The sequence below is a fragment of the Rousettus aegyptiacus genome, unplaced genomic scaffold (assembly GCF_014176215.1).
Source record: "Rousettus aegyptiacus isolate mRouAeg1 unplaced genomic scaffold, mRouAeg1.p scaffold_m13_p_3, whole genome shotgun sequence".
In the NCBI taxonomy this organism is placed as follows: domain Eukaryota; kingdom Metazoa; phylum Chordata; class Mammalia; order Chiroptera; family Pteropodidae; genus Rousettus; species Rousettus aegyptiacus.
Genome location: NW_023416306.1, coordinates 104805106 through 104827304, shown reverse-complemented (window position 1 = coordinate 104827304; position 22199 = coordinate 104805106). Strand labels below are relative to the sequence as shown.

The window sequence follows — 22199 nt, the reverse complement described above, 5'->3', positions numbered from 1 at the left end:
GGGTTGAGGGAACCCTCAGAGGCTGCGCTCCCCAGCAGACCCTTACTCCCATCCTAAAGCCTCTCTTCAGGGTATAACTCAAACTTGCTAAAAAGGGCTTTCATAAACAACACAAGACTGAAAACTCGGGCGGGGAGGCCCCTCCAGCCCTGGGGGCTTCAGGAGGGTCTGGGCTGCCTGCCAGCTCCTGGCTGTCCCCAGACTTGGGGGGAGGGGTGGGGAGGCGGTGCTTTTACTCTCCTTCCTGCTCTGTTTCCAGCCCAGAGTTTCCTCAGGCCCCGGCCTCCCGGGCTCCCCACCCTGCTCTCCCTTAACCCTTTCCTCCAGGGAAGGAGGGGCACAGGTCCCCGTTCTCCAGCGAGGCCTGGGAGGCGGCGGGGTGGGAGGGCGGAATGGGGAGAAAGACCAGGTCCCCGAAACCAAGACCCCTTTCCCCTAACCAAATTCCCCTCCTTCTTCTTCCTTTTCCTTCCACTGGGGAAAGAGGAACGTGGAAGGAAATTAACTTTGACCCCTGGATTCTGGGTCTGGGCCCAAAACTTGGGTGGAAAGCAGAGGTTTCCAGGACCCTCCTACCGCCTCTCTTCTTCCCCCGCCTTCCTCCTCCCTTTAAGCTGCCCAGAAGACGGAGAAGGAGCTCATCCCGAAGAGACTGGCGGAGCGGTGAAGGGGGAAGGCTGGGGGCGGAGGGAAGGGCGGTGGGAGCCGGACCGGTCCCACCCCCAGCTTCCACCCCTGGCAGGAAGAGATTGTCGCGGGAGCCACCGCCGAAAGAAACGGAGCTCGGGAGGGCGGACGCCCGAGCGGTGGCGGGTGGGTCCGCGAGCCCCGGGGACCAAGACCCAGCCCGGGGGCGCGCCGCAGGGAGCCGGGGGCGTGGCCTGGGCTCCCTGGGCCGGGGGCTGCGGCGCCTTTCGCCCTGGGATCCCGGTGACACTTTGGGCTCTTTCCTTCCAGGGGCGGGTGGGGCAGCCATGCTCCTGTCTGGGGGCGACCCTCCGGCGCAGGAATGGGTCATGGTGCAGACCAAATCGAAGCCCCGGGTGCAGCGGCAGCGGCTGCAAGTGCAGCGCATCTTCAGGATCAAGCTGAACGCCTTCCAGAGCCGCCCCGACAACCCCTACTTCTGGCTGCAGCTCGAGGGGCCCAGGGAGAACATGGGCAAAGCCAAGGTAAACAGCTTCTCCCTACCCCCACCCATCCCTTCCTACCAGACTCCTCTCCCGTTTCCCTGCCTTCCGGGGAGACAGAGATCCCCCGAAGTCCCCGACCTGGATTCGCCAGTGTGGCCGGCAGGTACTGGGCCATCCTCCTGTCTTTCCACATCTGCAATATCGGTTACTTCTCTCTGGTTTCTTCTTCTTCTTCTTCTTTTTCTTTTTTGCTCCACCTCTCTCTTGCTTGTCATTTCTGCCCCTCAAGTGCCCTGAGAGAGGGTCTGCAGCCTGTGTACCCCCAGGAGCCAGGGCCCCAGCATCCACAACTCCACTCCTGCATTAAAGTCCGCAATTCGAATGGCCTCTGCAACACATCTCTTTGTTCTCCACCAAGATGACCCTTCTGTCTCTTTTAAAGTCTCCTTAAAACTTGGTCTGTCCCCTATCAGGGTGCTGGGACTGGAGAGGCCCTTAGAAATGCTACTAAAGCAATGCTGGCATTTTACAGAGGAGGTGTTGGGCACTGGAGAGAGTGAGGGGCCTGCCTGAGTGAGTGCTGGGGGTCAGGTAGGTGGGGGTGACCAGGGCTGGGACCAGAACCTAGAGCTCTGGGCTCCCTGCCCCACACTCTTGATGCTTTAGATAGCTTCTTGCTCAGGGGTGCGGGCGCAGCTGCTCTGGAAGCCACCAGCCCTTGGGGATGGGTGGGAATTTGGAAGGAGGGCTGCGGGCTTTCACATGAAAGAGCTTGCTGTATGGGGCTGGACATTTGGATAGGCCAGGTCACGGTGTGTCTCTTTTGCGTTCTCTCTGGCTTCTCTCACAGGCTTCTCCTCTACTTCGGCCTCTCAGGTTCCCTCTGACCCCCAGTCATAGCCAAGGTCTACCTCTTCCCTCAGATTCTTTTATCTTATCTTTTCCTGGTAGGAATGCTACAGCCTCCCTCTGCCCCCAACCACCCCAACACACACCCCTTCCCCAGCTGGGTCTGTACTGATATAGTAATTGGCCAAGGCCATGGGTGGGGGAGGCCCAGAACATGCTGGCTAGCAGGCAGGCAGGCAGGCAGGCTGGAAAGTTCCTCCCTCAGCCCCTATGTTGAGCTGCTGCGTCAGCATTTTCTCAAATTCTGACAGAGATGCTGGGGGAGGGGAAGGGTGCCTGCCCAGAGAATAGATGTGCAAGAGCCCCTGAAATTTTCAGTAGCTGAGATAGGGTTGGTTAACAAGAGGAGGCTTTTGGGTTGTTTTGGATTCTTAATCTTTTTGTTAATTTGAAGTACAACAGCTCACCCTTTTATGGGACTGGTGTTTTCTGAGGTGCTCAGCTCCCCTGCCCCCTGCTTAAACCCTAGGTCAGCTTCTTGGGGACTGTGGTCCTGTTCCCACTGCCTCCTAAAGGATCCCTCCCTCACACCCCAGGCCATGCTAATGTAGTCAGTGGCTCCCTCAATTCTACCACCCTGTCACCTCCTTCCCTTTGTCTTCCCCTGGGGAAAGGCACTGCTGAAGGTGGAAACATAGTGTAAGGATGTTCTAGGTAACTCCCTCCCTTATTTCACAGAATGAACAGAAAGAACAGATGCTTGGAGGTTTGGAACAAGAGGGCAAAGAAGGTGGGGAGTATACGGCTTTGTCCTAGGAGTTAGGAGACCTGGGCTCAATTCGCTGTCATCAGGTTACACTGAGACAGGAGAATGGTGGAGAGGGTTTGAGATTGGGGTTTGCTACCTCCTAACTCGGTCAAATCATTTACCCTCTTGAGCCTATTTTCTCATCTATAAAATGATATAATAATACCCACCTCATGGAAGGGTTGCGAGAGCCAGCCGAAATAATGCATGCTTAAGTACTTTTGCAAAATGTGGAGAGCTGTCAAGTACAGATGTCAGTTATTACTGTTGTTAAGTAGCTGTGTAACTTTGAGTGAGTCCTTTCCCTCTCTGAGTGTCAGGCTCCTCATTTGAAAAGTGAGAAGCTTGGATTACTTGCTCTCTAAGGTCCCGGAATCTGATATGAGAAAATTTCCCAAGTTTCAATATGGAGGTGCTGTGGCTGACCCCAATCCCAGCTGTAGGGACACAGAATCATGATACTTTGATAACAGCCTACTACTATACATAAGCCAATTGGCTGCAAGGACTCTGTGAGACTAGAGGTTGCAGGGTGGAGAAGGGGTGAGGATAGGGGTTTCTTATTGCTGAGGGGAGGAAGGGTCAGGAAAGATACAGGCTCATCGAAAGAAGGGCCTGGGTGTGTTTCTACATCACATGTGGCTGGTTTTCCAGGAAAATATCTGTAGAATTCGAGAGCACCTTTCCATTGTTTTCTTGTGGTAGGATTTGAAAAATAATGAAGGCAATGCTGGAATCACATTCCTGGGCAGCAGAAACAAACACTTGGAGAGGTCTGGCTTCTGAGGTGAAATCAGCAAGTGGAAAGGAGGGTTCATCTGTTCCTGCTCCATACTAACTATGAGCAGTACCATGGAACTTGGTAGTGGCCAGGGGTATGCTGGAGGTGCCTCCTACTGACCTATTGTTAAAATTTCAATAAGTTTGCAAGCCAGTGGAGTCCCCTTGGTGGTTTGAAATATGCCATGGTGGGAGCATTTACATCACAGAAATTGTCAAATGCTACAGATCAGGGCTGTTCCCCAACCGGCTGATAGTTAAACACTAACCAGCATACCTAATTGTGTTGTAGGCACCTAACCTTTCCTTTTTTAAAAAAACTTAATTTTTCTATTCTCAAAGTAATTTACAATTTGCAAGCCTAATAACTTTGAAAAGGCACACAATAGAACACAAGGACTCCTGCCTTGTTCTCGACTCTCTTCAGTGCCCTTCCTTGTAGATAATGTTTGCTCTGGCATTTATACATTTGCACATTTCCAAAAAATTTTAGATACTGTTATCATTTGATTAATTAATTTAAAATGTTTTTTTACTTCATCTTATTGCAGGTGAGGATTTAACTTTCTCATATCGCCATTCCCCTCTTTATTCCCAATATAGCTATTTTTCAATCTTCTGTTAAATTTAAATTTAGTATTTGCATCACTATGTCTATGCAAATATCACTAACATGTAAACATTAAAATGTACAATGATTATGTTGTCTTTCTTACTTTTTATTTTATTGAGGTTAAGAACTCCTTGTCTTTCAATATGCTTGTTTTTCTCTGTACCTATTGCTAATTCTTACAACTTTCAGTGGCCTCTCACTACAATTTTCTACAAGGTCAGTCCAATAGATGCAAGGTATTCTTTCGGTTCCAAATTTTTTCTTGGAGACATCCTTCTTTCTGTCTGGTCCAACCTATACAGCTGTCATCCTGAGACTTCCATTCGCTGTCACTCTTGGCCTCCCTATGCCTTTTTTCTTTGTTAGATGTCTTGTTTTCTGGACCTAATGTCTTTCTCTTTTCTTGGGTTGGTGGAGCACATCCATTAGTAGTTTCATCAAGTTAGAAAGATGGTGCATTGCTAAAGAGTATGCTGATGACTGCTCTCAATGTGTTGTCTCTCAAGTCCTTTCCAGTCTGAACTAGTTGTCCTCTATGCCTGCTGACTGTTGTCATCCTAGGATGACACATATTAGGTGCTCAGTAATGATTTGTTCAACAAATGAATAAACTCTGAAATTTTTCCCTTATTATGATTCTGCAGATTGCCCTTGTTTTTTTCCTATGTTGGTCTCCTTTTTTAGTTTCCTTTCTTGATTTGCTGGAAAATACTCTCCAGTAGCTTTCTGAGAAAGGTTTTTATAGGAGGTAAAATGTTGGGATTACTTATCTGAAGGTCACTTGATTGATAGTTTGGTATCAAATTATAAATAGAAAATTCTTTTCCTTCAGAAGTGTAAAGGCATTACTCCGTTGACGTCTTGCTTTTTAGATGTCTGAAGCTATTCCGATCCCTGCTCCTTCGTATGTGAAGTTTTTTCTCTCTGGAAGTTTGCAGTTTCCCCTGTTCTGAGATTTCCTAGTAAGACTCCTTTGTTTGGCTCTGCCTTCATCCATGTTCGGTGGGTCCTTCTATCTGTACACTCACGTTCTTCAGATCTAGGGCATTTTCTGGAAATGTTTCACTGATTTTCTCCTCTGTGTTTTCTGTGTTCTCTCTTTCTGGAACTCCTATTGAGACATTGGGCTTTCTGGACTGACTAATCCACTTTTCTTATTTTTTTCTCCTATTTTCCAGCTCTGACTTTTTGCTTTGCTTTCTGGAGATTTCCTTAACTTTATCTTCCAGGCTTTTTCTTGGGTCTTTCATTTCTGCCATCATATTTTTAATGTGTAAAAGTCATTTATGTTCTCTCTGAATTCTCTTTTTTAAAAATAGTATTCTATTCTTATTCAGTCTGTACAATGTTCTCTATTATCCCTCTGAGGAAAGTAATGATAGTAAATGGCTTGAAATTTTCTTCTCCCTGCCTACTTTTTCTTCCTTCAAGTTACTCCCGCCCCTTTCTGTGTGTTTTCTATATATTTACCTCACATTAGAAGCTTTCTTCATATATCACTTAATCTTTGCAAGATTAAGGAATAAAAGTCAAAGAGCCAATTGGGAGCTGAGGCTGAGGCTTATTGATTTTGAGGCTGGCTATGCAGAGATCTGGGGGGACTGTCTGTTAGGTAACCTATCTGGTGGTCTTTGAGCTTAGGCTGGCTGGATTTTCAAATGTACTTTTCTATTCTTCGTCTTAGAGAGTCAGGGTCTGGCTGCTGAACCTGTGAATGGGAAGAATGAATTTCTCTGCACTCAGCTTTCATTTCAGACCACATTGCTTGGCCCTTCTTTGTTCCTCCATGCTTTTTGTATGGTACCCACACCCTCAAATATGCTGATAAACCTCTAATTCTAGGACCTGTTTTCAGCTCTCTAGAGAACAAATCTCCAGTGGATAGAGAGGTACTTGCCCAGCCTGTGTGTATGTTTGGGGGGTTGTGGGGAGCTTTGGCTTCTGGCTCTAACTGGTCCTCAAACAACTTTACCTCAGTCTGCCCCTTCACTCTTAATTCCAAAGTTTCTTGGTGCTGCCATTTTCTGAGCCTTTCTAGTATTCTTTAGTGTAATTTTGGGTGCTTCTGGAAGGCCGACGATGAATGGTAGCTGGCTTAAGAGAAAGGAGAATACCAGGTCAGGTGTTAAATAATAAAGCACCTTGATCAAGTGTAGAGCAGTGTTAACCTATTTGGTGTTTTTATTTAACTTACAGGTTGACAAAGGACCCGTGAGACATTGGGCAATATGTTTTCACAAACACACCACTCTTTTTCTGTACTTATATTATTCTTACTTCTTCTCTACTTTTTCTCCTCTTAGAGGAAAAAGGTTTGGGTGGGCTTTTAAGCAGGAACATTGCTCCAGATAGTTTCTGGATTAAAAATGCCTGTTGTTTCCCTATCTTTTTTCTTTTCTTTTTTTTCTTTTTGCTTGAAAGTAGAGACAGTGTCATGACTAAGACCCCAGACTTTGGAGTCAGACTGGCTGAGTGTCCCAGCCTACTATCTGTGTGACCTTGGACAAGTGCCTATCCATGCTCTTCTAAAATGGGGATGATAGTAATTTCCTTATAGGACTGAGAGAGGAATAAATGAGATAATGTGCTTAAAGAGCCCGGCATATAGTAAGTGTTCAATAAATATTCAGATTTATTATTTTGAAAATTATTTCAGTTCCTATATATCTTTTAGTTAAAAAATATTAACAGTTAATGGTACAATAAATATTTTAAGCTCTTTGCACAAAGAGAAAGAAACCACCCACAATCTTCTTTCCCAGTACATGTCTTCATATTTACATGTTGTTTTCAAGTGGTTAGGATGTGAGGTATGTGGGGTGGGGGAGTTTGTTAAAGTCTGTGAGAGTGATCCTGCACCTGGTCAGATTCACCCTTGGTGGGCAGTGGGTCCAGCTGAGGTTCTGGGTGTGAGGAGTTGGCTTGGGTTTTCTGTCAGGTTTTGAGCTGGTTTGGGACTGATTTGAAAATGGGTAAGACCTGGATCTAAGTGCCTGGGTGCATTTCAGGCCCTTTGGGGAAGGGTCTGGCAGTCTATGGCCTGGGCAGGCGAAAGAGGTAAGCATAGGCTGGAGCAGGGAAGGATGGCCTGGGTACTGAGCAAAGGCCCTGGAGTTGTCCTCAGGATAGCTTCTAGAGATCCAAAAGGGAGCGTTTGCTCCTAATGGGACTGTCAGGGGAGATCAGGAAGAGGATGTCTTTGATCAACACAGGGATATGGAGGGACATGAGGGTGAATGCAGTCAACATGTGTTGGCTGATTAAGAGTGTGCACTCATGCTCACATGGAGTTCATGGGGTCCTGCTGGCGAAACTCAGCCATCTAGTGGAGGAACCCAACCTTTCCCATCCCAGTGACCTCATAAGACTGGGTGCGTGAGCCCTGTGAACGTGAGGACATGGTCTGCCCAGGGAGCCAGAGGCTTTCCTTCTGGTTTGGCCGTTGTGCATATCTGTGGGTTTCCCCCAGATGCTGGCCCAGCGACTTATCTCCTCCTCTGTGTCCTCTAAGCAACAGAGTTACCAGATTGTGCTAGAGACCTTCTGGAGGTATGTTAACCCAGAATCTCACGGGATTACCCTGTAGTCACTGTGTAGTCAGCCCGAGGAGGTGGAAGAGCTCTGGTTTCATGGTCAGACAGGTGGTGGGTTGTGGGTCCTCACCCAGTCTCTCTCTAGCTGTGTGTCCTTGGGCAAACCGCATGGCTCTTCTGAGACTGCAAAATGGAAATATACTGTGCCACGCACTAGGCTAGGCACTTCCTTTGTGTTAACTCGCCGAAGTTCCATAATAGCCTAATGAGGCAGAACTATTTTCCCCATTTTACAGATGAGGAAATGTAGGCACAAGGAGGATAAATAACTTTCCCCAGGTCATATACGTTCCTGGCACATGGAGGGTGCTCAGTAAGGGGCAGTCCCCCTCCCCGCTAGCTAGTTCACAATTCTAGAATGCCAGAGTAGGATTGGACCTTAGGATTATCTCGTTTAGCCTGTCATACTGGTGAAGAGGATGAGGCTCTGAGATGATAAATTTCCCACAATTAACTTAACCTGCTGAGGTCTAATTGGAAGTAGATCCAGGTCCCTTGACTCCAAACCCAGGTGCTCTTCTTCCCTCGAGACCGCTCCCATTCTGTCTGACTCTTCTGGAAAAAATGAGTGTGTGAAGGGGCAGGACCAGGAAGAGAGAGGCTGGCCTTAGGGGCTTGGCTGCTGGTAGACATGGGGGGGACACTTTCTTGGCGAGGGGTGGGCCTTCTGGGTGGGGGAGTGCTAGCCACTGGCCACCCTATTAAGGGATGACTTCTTTTGTGTTCTCCCCACTGTGGCTTCAGGAGTATCTGAAGGGCCTGTGCAACCCAGAGCTATGGAAGGAGGTTCGCTACCCGCCTGCCCTGCACTGTGCCTTCCTCGGGGCCCAGGGCCTCTTCCTGGACTGCCTCTGCTGGAGCACCCTGGCCTACTTGGTGCCCGGCCCCCCTGGCTCCCTGATGGTGGGCGGGCTGACCGAGTCTTTCATCATGACTCAGAACTGGCTGGAGGAGCTGGTGGGGCGGCTGCGCTGGGGCCCTGCCCCTCTGCTCACCCCCCGGGGAATCTGGGAGGCTGAGGTGACCCGGGCCTTTGGAGCTTTGGTCTGGATCCGTGGTGATCAGTATGCAGGGGACCTGCTGCAGCTACCCCCAGCGGTCCAGGAGCTGCTGCTGAGCCTGGTGCGGGATGCTGCAGGCAAAGAGGACATCATCGAGTGGCTCAGCCGCATCGGCACCTCCAACACCCGCTCCGACCCAGAGGTCCTGATCTGCCCTCCCCACCAGCAGAAGGAAGGCTCAGCCGTGATGTCCGTGGGAGATGGTCCTGGGTCCTTCCTGGACATAAAGACCCTCCAGAATGGGAGCACAGAAAATTCAAAGAAATTAACCAGCCTAGGAGCCTCTCCAGGCCAAAACGCACAGCAGGAGACAGCAAACCAGCTGGTACGGTAAGTTCTGGAGAATTCGTCTAGCTTCTCTGCCCCACCCCTGCTCCCCCACTTGAAGGAAGGAGTTTGGGACCTAACTGGTCTCTCTGTCTTTCCAACAAACTTGGTCTTTCCCCAGCGTTGGTTCCAACAACCAAGGTGGTACGGACAGTGCTCGAAAGGAAGGGGCAGCGCCATCCGCCAGCAGCCAGGACTCTGCGAACCACTCACAAGCTTTGTCACAGCAGAGGCAGGTCCAGAGGGTAGAAGACAAACTCCCCTTCCACGCTCCTCCTGTGTCAGCCCTGGGTGTGTGCCCAGCCTGGAAGGCCTGGGCCCCGGGGCCGGCCTTTGGGCCCTTGTGGCCAGGGACTATTGCCGCAACCTTCTGGAGGATCAATGAACTGCAGTCTCTCCACCTGGCCTGGCTCCTGTCCCAGGCGTGCTTCAGTTTCCCCTTCTGGCAGAGGCCACTGGGCCCCATTCAGTTCAAACTGCCAGGGCAGAGCCCTTTGCCCTTGAACCTAGAGTGGAAGCAGAAGGAGCTGGTTCCTTTGCCCAGTGTGGACTGTAGACCAGGCGGGGGGCCAGGAGGAGAGGCAACCCTACAGAATTGCCCGAGGCCAGAGACCCCCCAAAAAGTCATGAGTTTATTGGTGGTGTCAGGAGGCTCGGGTGTAAAGGACAAGGCTAGCCTAGGACTTCCACAGATAGGGCCACCTTTGACTACTACACCCCAACTCCAAGCTGCAAGTGAGCCAGGGGGTCAAGGAAGTATGCAATGGGATTATAAGGAGCCAAAAGAGGGGACCTTTTCAGCACCACCCACAGGACAGGGAATGCATACAACTCAAGGGAGGCCTGTGGCTCAAGGGGGGCTGTCGGCTCAGTCAGTTCCTGATCCTCAAACAGTGCCTGAGACTCTCGAAGTGCCCATGGCTGTAGCAGTGCCCACAGCTCAAACCCCACCCACGAATCAAGTGCTGTCTGCAGCCTCCAAAGTGCCTACAGCCCAAGTGATGCCAGCAGTCCACACAGAACCTGCAGTTCCCAAAGTGCCTTCGGCTCCCACAAAGCCAGCAGCTCAAGTGGTGCCCACAACTCAAAAGGCAGATGTGGGTCAACCGGCTGCAGCAGCTCAAGTGGTGCCTGCAACTCCCCAAACTCCCACAGCTCAGAAGACGCCTGCAGCTAAAACATTGCCTGCAGGGCCCAAAACACCCAAAGCTCAACCTGGTCCTGTGGCTAAAACAGGGTCCACAGCTCCCAAAACACCTGCGACCCCCAAAGGCCCTGCGGCTCCGAAAGCCTCCAGAGCGTCGAAAACGCCTGTTGCTCAGAAAGTGCCCACAGTTCCAGCGCCAGCCTTGGATGCAGCCAAGCTCCTGAGGGAGGTTCAGCCTCCATCAAAGGGCACTGCCTCCTTCCCGAAGGGCCAGGGGGTGGCCAGGAGGCAGGCTCCCCAGCCTGACAGCACCTTGGCTCTCAGTAGTAAGCACCATCCGCAGGTGGGAGGGCTCCTGGGGGCTTGGGAGGGGGCCCTGAGGCAAGCGCCTCGACAACCACAGGCGAACAGCACAGTGACCAGCTTCCAGAGGTACCACGAGGCTCTGAATACACCCTTCGAGCTGAACCTGTCGGGGGAACCTGGAAACCAGGGGTTGCGGCGAGTGGTCATTGATGGCAGCAGTGTGGCCATGGTGTGAGTAGTCATGGGCATAAGATAGATTGGGCATGCTGGGGACCTGGGGCAGGGTGTCTTGTGGGGACATAGCGTGGGCATCCTTGACCTCTGTGGGTGACATGGGTTCAAATGAGGAAAATATGGGAGGGAAGTGGCACACGTTGAGTGACTACTGAGTGCTAGGCACTGTGCATGGACTTGTCACAGCAGCCCTGCAAATGTAGGTTTCTGTTCTTCTTTGTCAAAAGCAGAAATAGGCTCAGAGAGGTGACGAATCGTACCCAAGGTCGCAGAGCCAGTAAGGGTTCCAGGAGGCCATTGGGTTCAGATCTGTCCACTGTCAAGGCCCACGCTCTTTCCACTGCAGCCTGCCTTACGTAGCATGGCGTCGGACAACCCCACGTCAGCTTCCAAGTGTTTGGCTCCAACCTTAAGGCCCAGCACAGATCTCCTCTATGAAGCTTTTCCTGACCAACCTTTTGACATCGCCCTCCCCGCACAGCACTTACTGCTGTGTATGCCTTAGCGTAAATATATGCAGGACCACTTAATTTGCCCACATGGTAGAGTGGTATCTGTGCTGAACACACCCCTAGCATATAGTAGATGGTCAGTGACTGTTTGCTTGCTTCCAGCTCTGACTTGAGCTCTTTGGGTTTAGAGGTTGCCATCTTCTTCCTCTTCTCCTGGAGGCCCCCACAGACACACACACACACACACACACACACACACACACAGTCACCCAGTAAGTGCTCACAGCACGTTCAATGATGGAGAGAAGGGAAAAGGGCATTGTCAGTGCTTGTGGTGCTGACGCTGGTTCCCTGGCGTTGCCCTCTGTGCTGCCCGGGCTGGCTCTAGGGAGGCGTGGGGAGGCTGGGCCATTTCTTGGGCAGGAATGTGTTCCTTACTTTCCACCACCCCCACAGGCATGGCCTCCAGCACTTTTTCTCCTGCCGTGGCATTGCCATGGCAGTGCAGTATTTCTGGAACCGAGGACACCGAGAGGTCACTGTGTTTGTACCCACCTGGCAGCTGAAGAAGAACCGGAGGGTGAGAGGTGAGCCATCTACTGCGCCTCGGCCCCTCCAGCATCACCAAGCTCTTTCTTTTCCTGCCTCTCTCTGTCCCCTAAGTGGCCTTTTCCACTCAGCCCTTCCTCTGACCATCTCCATCTTCTGCCTTTTGCCTCCAGAGAGTCACTTTCTGACGAAGTTACATTCCCTCAAGATGCTTTCGATCACCCCCTCCCAGCTTGAGAATGGCAAGAAGATTACCACCTATGATTACAGGTGTGCCAGTCCCCAGCCCTGCCCTCTGTGGGACTCTGGGGGCTAAGCTGGTGTGTCAGGTGGGGTCCTGCCTCGTCTGCTCTGGGGAGATGGAAGCAAACACATCTGAGGGGTCGCGTGAGAGAGGATGGTGCATAGCGCTCCAGGGCAGAGGGAGGGACACAGTAAGGAGAGAGCTCCAAGGCTGGCTCTACCCAAGGCCATGAGGCATTTCTGACTTTGGGATTCTGCAGCTGCATTTCCCTTAGTTAACAGACTTTCTTCTCTCACGACCTATGGGCTGAGACCCACAGCCTTGAACGGGACTGGGCTAGGTGACTCGTGGTGCTTCGAGTGAGCTGCTTCCCTAAGCATCTGATTTTGGGTGCCAGTTTCAGTTGAAGTTCATGTCTCAAGGAACCGCTTCAGTCTTTCCCTTCCCCAGCCCTGGCACTGGAAATGTGTATGGCTGTATGTGGATGGAGCTCTGGCTGGGCTCTGAAAATGCTTAAACTGGCCCCATCTCCTAGCTAACGCCCGAATGCCTTCCTACTTCTCAATCCTAAGCATCCGTTTCTCAACATGACTGTACAACCAGTGTGCACAGGAGGAGGCTGTGATGCTGGCTCTTTTGGGGGAAGGGATAGACCCTGCTGTAGTTGCAGGTCTTGGGCTATAGTTCATGCTGGGCAGACACAGGACTTGGCTTCACTTAGGCACCTCTCGTGTGAGGCAGGGACAAGTTCTGTGCCTCCCCACTTTCCCCCAAACCTGGCATCCTCTCAGCCTTCAGACCTGGGAACGACTGGGCTGGGCAACTCGGGCATCTCTCCTTAAAGAGCAAGCCCTCTGGGTGAGGTGTTTAAGTGCCTGTAATTAATTTCCTGCCTGGGTGCCAGGGAAGATGGCTTTTCTGCAGAAGGCCCCTCTACTGGGCACTAGTGGAATAGCATACTTGGGGCCACCGGAGTGGCAGTCTTCAGGGAATGCTGAAGAAGTAGGTGCCCTTTGCTTTGTTTCCTGGTCACAGCCTTCTTTCAAGGAGAAGTGATCCTTGGAAATGGGTTTGTTTATTAAGGGGTGTGTGTGTTTTTATATGTGTTTTGTATGTATGTGCATGTGTCAGCATGTACATGAATGTTGCTCATTGGTAAAGAAGAATAATGGAAAATTTGTGTGTATGTTATATGGCAGACACTGAGCTAGATATTTCAGTCATCCGGTTTAATCCTCATAGCTATTTAAGGGACATATTTTATGTTTTACAGATGTGGAAACTGAAGCAATAAAAATGCACTTGTGGATGTGGACAAGTGTGTGGGTTTGTGTGCGTGTCCATGCATTGTATGTGAATGCCTGTGTGTAAAACAGGCGTCTGTGTTTGTATGTACAGTTGCAGGGCATCCATCCCAGTTTACCCTCCCAGGTGGTAGTGGTGATCCCAGATGGCTATACGGATGAGGGGATGGGCTCCTGGCACCCGGCTTCCCGACCACCAAGGGCAGTTTTTGTCCAACGCGCTCCAATTTGAAGCTCCAAGTTTATTTTCCCAGAGGACTGGGGAATGGAGGGGCTGGTTCCTGAGTTGTTAGTGATCCCCACTCTCCTTGCAGGTTTATGGTAAAGCTGGCAGAGGAGACAGATGGCATCATTGTCACCAACGAGCAGCTCCACATCCTGATGAATAATTCCAAGAAACTGATGGTCAAAGATCGGTGAGGTGGCTTAGAGGGGGTTGGGCTGTTCCTTCTCCTTGGATGTCAGGTAGCCCCTGGCAGGGGTGTTAGAGCCAGGAGAGGGCCCTTGGTTGGGGTGGCGCCGACCAGCATCTGCTGGGAGATGTGGGTGTTGGCCCCCAGGGAGATGTCCAGGCAGCAATGGGGTGTGGGTGGGTCGAGGGCTCCTCAGCAACTGTGCCTCCTCTCTCCCGTGTCCAGCCTGCTGCCCTTCACCTTTGCGGGGAATCTCTTCATGGTGCCTGACGACCCACTGGGCCGCGATGGCCCCACCTTGGATGAGTTTCTGAGGAAGCCCAACAGGTAATGGGCCTCCCCTGCCTCCCAGCCCCTCCGGGGACTGACCAGAAACTTCCCCTAAGTGCTAGCCTGCATTTTTCCAGTGCTTAATAGTGAGCAGAGTGATTCGACGTTTTCACATCTTTACACTTCTACCACTTCTTTATGCGTCCATAAACCACTTACAGTATGGTTTTGCTGTTTTACAATTTTGCACACATGCTTTAATACTATATGTATCCTTCCACAACTGGCATTTGTACTCAGCTTTTTATTGTTTTTTTTTCCCAGATGTTAATTCGTGTGGCTCACTTTAATGGCCGTATGGTATTCCATTACATGAATACCCAACAGTTATCGGGTCTCTCGTGGAGGGCCATTGATGGTTTCTGTGTCATGCTGTTGGAACCAGTGCTGCAGTGAACAGCCTCGTTCCTATTTCATTGTGTTCAAGGGCAGCTGTGTCTAGAGTCTGTGCCAAGTAGAATTTTTTCCACATTTCTAATCCCCTTGGTCTTTCTTTACAACCTGAGTTAGACATACATGACTACTATCCTCATTTTACAGATGAGGAATCTGAGATTCAAGTACTTTCCCAAGTTCACTTTGCTGGTGCTGGCAGAACTGGTTTGCAGTAACTCAGATCCTCTGGCCTCTACCCCGCACCACCCCGTCCCCAAACTACCTTGCTTACCATCTCCCAGTTCCCGGGCCCAGCAGAGACTGTGGTGGACCCTCTGGGCAAGGTACTGCTTCCTGGGCCAGGCCCCCACGCAGTCCTATTTTCCTGGTTTGGAAAAAAAGTGATGTGGAGGAGGTTTGTCTACTGTGTCCTCTCAAGTCCCTGTCAGACCTCGTTCCCTCTCGACCTGGCTTGCTCATCCTGGGGTCAGGTCGGAAGCACCAGTCATCTAATTCTTATCGTACCATTGGCTTAAAACTTGTTGAAAATGCCACTTGGTCAATGAAATTTTGATTGGACAAACCTTCAAAGCGTAGTGGAATCTCTGATATTGAGGCCCAGCACATGGCAGAGGTAGAGGATCTGTGTGGGCAGGGACCGTGTCAGAGGCTGGCACTCAGCCCACCCTCAGGGTCACTGAGCAATGAGGTGGGGCTCCGCAGGGTTTCCACAGGTGTGATTTCCCCATGGATGGCCTCTGGGGTGGGCTGTCCCCTTCCCTCCTTTGTTGGACCCTCTGCTCTGCTGTTTCGATGCAGGTTGGACACCGACATTGGCAACTTCCTGAAGGTGTGGAAGACCCTTCCTCCCAGGTCAGCCAGCATCTCTGAGCTGAGCGACGCCACCGACACGGGGCCTTTGGAGAGTCCTCAGAAAGTGGAAGAAGTCAGGGAAGAGAAGGAGGAGAGGCAGGGTGAGGAGCCGAGGGAGCGGCAGGATGAAGAGCAGGGGGAGGGGCAGGGCACACAGAGGCCGGCCGAGGAGGAGGACCTGGACTCTTCGCTGGTGTCGGTGTTCAGGGCTGAGTGCCCATCCCTTTCGGAAGAAATTCTCCGGTGCCTCAGCCTCCAGGACCCCCCTGATGAGGCCCTTGACATCGATCTCCTACCAGTGGTGACTTCCCCCTCCCTGGGCATCCCCTGGGATGGGAAGGCTCCCTGCCAGCAGGTTCTTACCCACTTGGCCCAGATGACCATCCCCAACAACTTTACTGCACTCTCCTTCTTCGTGGGGTTCATGGACTCCCACCGGGATGTCATCCCTGACTACGAAGCCCTTGTGGGCCCCTTGCACAGCCTCCTCAAGCAGAAGCCAGACTGGCAGTGGGACCAGGAGCACGAGAAGGCCTTCTTGTCCCTGAAGCGAGCCCTGGTGTCTGCTCTCTGCCTGACGGCTCCCAACTCCCAGCTGCCCTTCCGCTTGGAGGTGACGGTGAGCCAAGTGGCCCTGACGGCCATTGTCTACCAGGAGCACTCAGGAAGGAAGCACCCTATTGCCTATACCTCAAAACCCCTCCTCCCTGATGAAGAGAGTGAGGGCCCCCAGTCGGGGGGAGACAGCCCCTATGCTGTGGCCTGGGCCCTCAAGCATTTTTCCCGCTGCATCGGGGACACCCCTGTGGTCCTGGACCTTTCGTACGCCTCCCGGACCACTGTGGACCCTGAGGCTCCAGAGAGCCGAAGGGTTTCCAAAGCGTGGTTGATCCGATGGTCCCTCTTGGTGCAGGACAGAGGCAAGAGGGCTCTGGAATTGACCCTTCTCCAGGGGCTGCTGGGGGAAAACCGACTGCTGACGCCTGCGTCCTCTCTGACTCGTTTCTTCCAGGTTCTGCCTCCTTTTTCTGATCTGTCCACTTTTGTCTGCATCCACATGTCGGGCTATTGCTTTTACCGTGAGGATGAGTGGTGTGCTGGCTTTGGTCTCTATGTCCTGTCTCCCACCAGCCCCCCTGTCTCCCTTTCCTTCTCTTGTTCACCTTACACACCAACCTATGCCCACCTGGCTGCTGTGGCTTGCGGTTTGGAGCGCTTTGGCCAGTCCCCCCTCCCTGTGGTTTTCCTCACGCACTGCAACTGGGTCTTCAGCCTCCTCTGGGAGCTCCTGCCCCTGTGGAGGGCTCGGGGCTTCCTGTCCTCTGACGGATCCCCACTACCTCACCCGAGCCTGCTTTCCTACATCATATCCCTCACCTCTGGCCTCTCATCCCTTCCGTTTATCTACCGAACCTCCTACCGCGGCTCCCTGTTTGCCGTGACGGTGGACACCCTGGCCAAGCAGGGCGCTCAGGGGGGTGGGCAGTGGTGGAATTTGCCAACGGATGTGCCAGTCCCCGTAGTGTCTCCCCATACCGTGGGCAAGAGGCCAGACTTGCTGGCATTACAGCTCAGTGATAGCACCCTGGCGGAAATTATCGCCAAGCTGCAGGCCGGGCAGAAATTGTCTGGCTCCTCACCCTTCAGTTCTGCCTTTAACTCACTCAGCCTGGACCAGGAGAGTGGCCTGCTTCTGTTCAAGGGAGATAAGAAGCCTAAGGTCTGGGTAGTCCCAAGGCAACTACGAAGGGACTTGATTTTCTCTGTGCATGATCTCCCTGTGGGGGCCCATCAGAGGCCCGAGGAGACCTACAAGAAGCTGCGGTTGCTAGGGTGGTGGCCTGGGATGCAGGAGCATGTCAGAGATTACTGCAGGAGCTGCTTGTTCTGCATCCCCCGAAATCTCCTAGGCAGTGAGTTGAAGGTTATTGAGTCCCTGTGGCCCCTCAGGTCAACCGCCCCCTGGTCAAACCTTCAGATCGAGGTGGTGGGCCCGGTCACCATAAGTGAGGAGGGCCACAAGCATGTGCTGATTGTGGCTGACCCCAACACCAGGTGGGTGGAGGCGTTCCCGCTGAAGCCCTACACGCACACGGCTGTGGCCCAGTTGCTGCTTCAGCATGTGTTTGCAAGGTGGGGTGTTCCCGTGAGGATGGAGGCTGCCCAGGGTCCCCAGTTTGCCCAGCATGTCCTGGTAAGCTGTGGGCTGGCCCTGGGAGCCCAGACGGCCTCCTTGAGTAGGGACCTGCAGTTCCCCTGCCTGACGAGCTCAGGGGCCTACTGGGAATTCAAGAGGGCCCTCAAGGAGTTCATCTTTCTTCACGGCAAGAGGTGGGCAGCTTCCCTGCCCTTGCTGCATCTGGCCTTCAGGGCCTCCTCCACCCAGGCCTCGCCGTTTCAGATCTTGACAGGGGGCGAGGTGAGACTGACTGAGCCCCTGTGGTGGGAGATGAGCAGTGCAAATATCGAAGGGCTCAAGATGGACATCTTCTTGCTCCAGCTGATGGGGGAGCTGCTGGAGCTCCACTGGAGGGTGGCTGACAAGGCCAGTGAAAAGGCGGAGAATAGGCGTTTCAAGCGGGAGAGCCAGGAGAAGGAGTGGAACGTGGGTGACCAGGTCCTCTTGCTGTCACTCCCCAGGAATGGCAGCAGTGCCAAGTGGGTAGGTCCCTTCTATATTGGGGATCGGCTAAGCCTGTCTCTCTATAGGGTCTGGGGCTTCCCAACCCCAGAGAAGCTTGGGTGCATCTATCCTAGCAGTCTGATGAAATCCTTTGCCAAGAGTGGTACCCCGCTGTCTTTCAAGGTCTTAGAGCAGTGAGCTGGAGCAGTGGGGAAGCCACACCCCCAGGGTCCTGGGCTGCTGCTGCTAGGCTTCCCCTTCAACCCCAGTCGTGCTCTCACAGCCCCCTCGGGGCCTCTGTTGTGCCTTTTGTAGAGAAGTTACTTTATAAAGCTTTGCTGAATTGCCTTGAACTGGGGACCAGCATCCTTATGGAAATGTTCAGGGTATGGTATTGGAAGAATCTGCCAAAGGCTGTCAGATATGGGCCTCTGGCAGTTTCACCCTGGAGAGTGCAAAGTCCCCTTACTGAGGTAGGCCAGGCTCAATGTCTTTCCCTAAGTATCTCCTTTACCCTGTCATACATGTACAGGTGTACACACACAAATATGCATGCACCCCCCATCCCCCCGCCCTAGAATCTGACTCCTGGCTACCTAACTAAGAAACAGTGTGGCTCGGGACTTCAGAACCAGAACCACACTCTCCTCTCAAACAGAAACCTCGGATGTAGACTCCTCTCCCCTGACCTGTTCATTTGGGGACCCTTTGCCCTTGAAGTTGTCACAGCTGACCCAAATCCATGCAGGTTGTAGAGAGGCAGCCTGTTTGCAGTCTTGTGGTCAGCTTTCTCAGGCCATGCTAGGCCTGTCCAGCTAGCAAGGAAGGCCTGGCAGTTCTGGGCCCCAAGGCTCAGAGCTGGAGTGGGAGGACGGCCAGCCACCGACAAGTGTCCTGCTTGTCAGCATGGAAAGGCAAGGGCGAGACTGAGTCAGCCTACCTCATTTGACTCCAGCCAATGGAGACAACCCTGACCCCTGCTGCGATGGTATCAACCCCACAGGAATCAAGGATCTTGATGCCAAGTGTGGCATCTCTACCTGAAGAGCTGCTTCAACTAGACCAAGGGGCCCAGGCCTCTATTTCAAGGGGGGAGGGTGTCTGAAATGAGCAGTCTGGCACACGGTGAGGTGCCGGCGTGGCTCTATCTCCCAATCCCACCCTAAAGCCCACAGCCCTCTCCTCTTACCTCCACTGTACCCTACACCCCCAGTTCCTACATAGTGTGTGACTGCTGTGGTTGGATCACCTCCTATCCCCTGGACCTGCCTTCTATGTAGAGCAAAACCCCAGGCTCAGAGCACTGCAAAGATCACTCTTGGAATAAGAGTGAGTTCTCATAGGTGTGTGTGCTTACACTCACCCTCTGAATTGCTGCTGCCACTGAAAGAGTGAGCTCCAGTGAAGGCCAGCACTGTATCCCTCTGGCTGGGCCTCTGAGTAGTTTTATTTCTCCAAAAATGAGCCAGTTTCCTGGCCTAGCTCAGGTCGCTAACATATTTAGCATTTCTGGAGCCAGAGCAGATCCTACCATAGAGTCGAATTTGCTTGTGTTCCAGCCAGGGAAAGGCCCAGAGAGGGGAAGTGACTTGCTGAAGGTCACACAGTTCATGGTTGAACTGAGACCAGGATTAAGCTTCAAGACTGTTCACCATAGAAAGGGTTCTGGTGACAGGTTCAAGTGAGAGAACCTCTCTAAATCCTGCCCATATTCCCTCTAATTCCCCGTCTCCCATGTGTTATAGACAAACTACTAGATGTTGCCCTTAAACCATTTCCAGCTGTTAACTCTGTCCAGGAAAGAATGATTGGGTGACATGAGAAATTGAAAGGTGAGCCGTGGGATTTTTAGCAGATGCCTTCTTTCTTCCTCCTCCTCTCTCTGCTCCTCCCCTCCTCCTTTCTCTCCTCTAATGGTATGGCCGACCTCATTCTCCCTCCCAGAGCTATACCCATTCTCCCCTGTTGACCACATTTATGATCTTGTACCCTTTTATGTCATTTCTATTTTTCATTTGATTTATCAATAAACAGGTCAAAATGGCGCCAATGTCCAGTTCTTTAAGCTCTTATTTTACATATGAGGAGACCACAACAACCAGGTAGCGATCTGAAGACCCCATGGCTGGTTCATGGTGGGGCTGAAAGGAGAGCCCAGGCTATGGCTTCCATGCTAGTGCCCTTTCCAGTTTATGTGTTGAAAATGGGCAGGATGGGAAGGTAAAAGAAGGCTGGCGTAAGAGCGTGGTGTCAGAGCTGAACCAACTTAGTTGTCTTGGAAAGAAGCTAAAGCTAGGTTTGAATACTGACTCTATATCTGCTACTTATGTGGCCTGTTTTCTCAAGCTTTGGTTTCCCCGTCTAACAAATGCAGGGCAAGAATTCCTAAATTATGGATGGTGCAAGGACTGTATGACATAATCTGTGCAAAGAGGCTACTGTGATGCCAAGTATGGAGTAAACATCCGTCACTGTAATGAACTGCATACTCGTGTTCCCCCAAATTCACATGTTGAAACCCTAACCCTTAGTGGGATGGCTTTTGGGAGTTAATTAGGTTCAGATAAGGTCATGAGAATGGAGCCCATGATGGGATTATTGTCTTTATAAGAAGAGAAAGAAAGGAGAGCTTGCTCTCACTACCCACCTCGTGAGGATACAATGAGAAGATGGCCATCTGCAAGTGGGAAGTGGGATCTCAGCAGACATTCGATTTACTGGCAACTTGATCTTAAATATTCAGCCTCCAGAACTGTGAGAAATAAATTTCTGTTATCTAAGTCATCCAGTCTGGTGTGTTTGTCATAGCAGCCCGAACTAAGAAGATCACATGCTAGCTAACATTTCTCTCCTTTCTGTCTCTGGAACTCTTGGCGTTACTGCCCCTCAGGCTCAGAGACCTTCCTAATCCTGGTCAACTTTCTCAACTCAGGCCTTTGCTTCTTGCTGCCTTTCAGCACCGGCAGGGGTATGGAGCGGAAGGAAGGACCTGTCCTTCCTGAGAACTCCCTAGCTCATGTGTACACTACCGTCCAATATGATAGAACACCTACTGCAGGCGTCCCCAGCTCCTGGGTGGCAGACTGGTACCAGTCCATGGCCTGTTAGGAACTGGGCTGCACAGTGGGGGGTGAGCGGCAGGCGAGCAAGAGAAGCTTCCTCTGTATTTGTAGCCGCTCCCCAGTGTTAGCATCACCGCCTCAGCTCCACCTCAGATCAGGCATTAGACTCTCATAGGAGCACCAGTCCTTGGTGCCAAAAAATTGGGGACCTCTGACTGTGCCAGGCCCTGACTAAGTGTAGGGTAGATAGCAGGCACCGTGAGTGACATGAGTCTCTGTCCCTTTGGAACTGACAGAGTCAGGTGAGGGAGATCATTCAAGAAGCAAATACAGTTCAGGGTGGTAAGGGAAAGAGCATGGTATAGGATCCCATGGCATAGGAGCTTGGGGTCTCAGTTCACAACTCATTCAGAGAGGTCTTGGTCTTCCCCGACTCCTTTTACCAAGGATAATTCACATGCTATTGGTACAGGTCAGCGAGTGAAAGGTTCAGAACTCCTAGGTGGAAGCTTGGTCACAAAGGTATGGCTCAGCAAAATCTCTTTATTTTTAGTCAAAATAAATTTAAGCAACAATCAGATTTTACCCACATTGGCCTCTGAGCCCTCTGATGATAAGATTTCTCTTCTTCACTGTTGAAGAATTTATAAAGTCTGAGCAGAGATTGGAGATTCCTCCTATTTTTGAAGAAGCGAATAAAAAAAGTTCGTTCACAGCTAAGCATCATGGGCACCAGAGAGTATGAGTCACCACTTCTCTTGTTTATACGCATCACCATTTTCCCTCATTCTCGACAGGTGGGTTTCCTTGAGTCTCTAACAGAGAAATTACCAAGTCACCAGTATGCAGATAGTCCCATGACATAAGCAAACTATAAAGATAAAGAACATCCCGTACTATATTCCATTCCCATGTTAAAGTGTACATAAGCTATCTGGTGACATTAGGACCCCCTGAGCCTTGCTATTACCATGTTTTCCTAGCAAACATTCACTAAGTCCTGTGTTCATGGATACAAGTGAACACGCCTGAAAGAAAGAAGCATTGTAACAGGTAAACGGTCAGAATAAAACAAAACAAAAATCCTATCTGCTTTTTAATGATTGTCCAAGAATCCTTGGGA

At 51.4% G+C, this 22199-nt stretch overlaps 1 protein-coding gene across 2 annotated transcripts; it reads left to right on the top strand.

Moving 5' to 3' along the window:
* The first annotated feature begins 252 nt into the window (after window positions 1–252).
* Window positions 253–20816, top strand: NYNRIN (NYN domain and retroviral integrase containing). Of its 2 annotated transcripts, XM_036217786.1 has the most exons (9): window positions 253–813; window positions 958–1172; window positions 8521–9167; window positions 9286–10848; window positions 11760–11890; window positions 12026–12122; window positions 13715–13816; window positions 14039–14140; window positions 15338–20816. In XM_036217786.1, exons 1-9 carry the CDS (start codon window positions 393–395, stop codon window positions 18210–18212), a joined length of 6153 nt encoding a protein of 2050 aa, XP_036073679.1. In that variant the 5' UTR covers window positions 253–392; the 3' UTR covers window positions 18213–20816. The 2 variants fall into 2 exon arrangements, with proteins under 2 accessions (XP_036073679.1, XP_016005760.2); XM_016150274.2 differs by lacking the exon at window positions 253–813 and having other exon boundaries at window positions 847–1172.
* Window positions 20817–22199: the final 1383 nt, after the last annotated feature.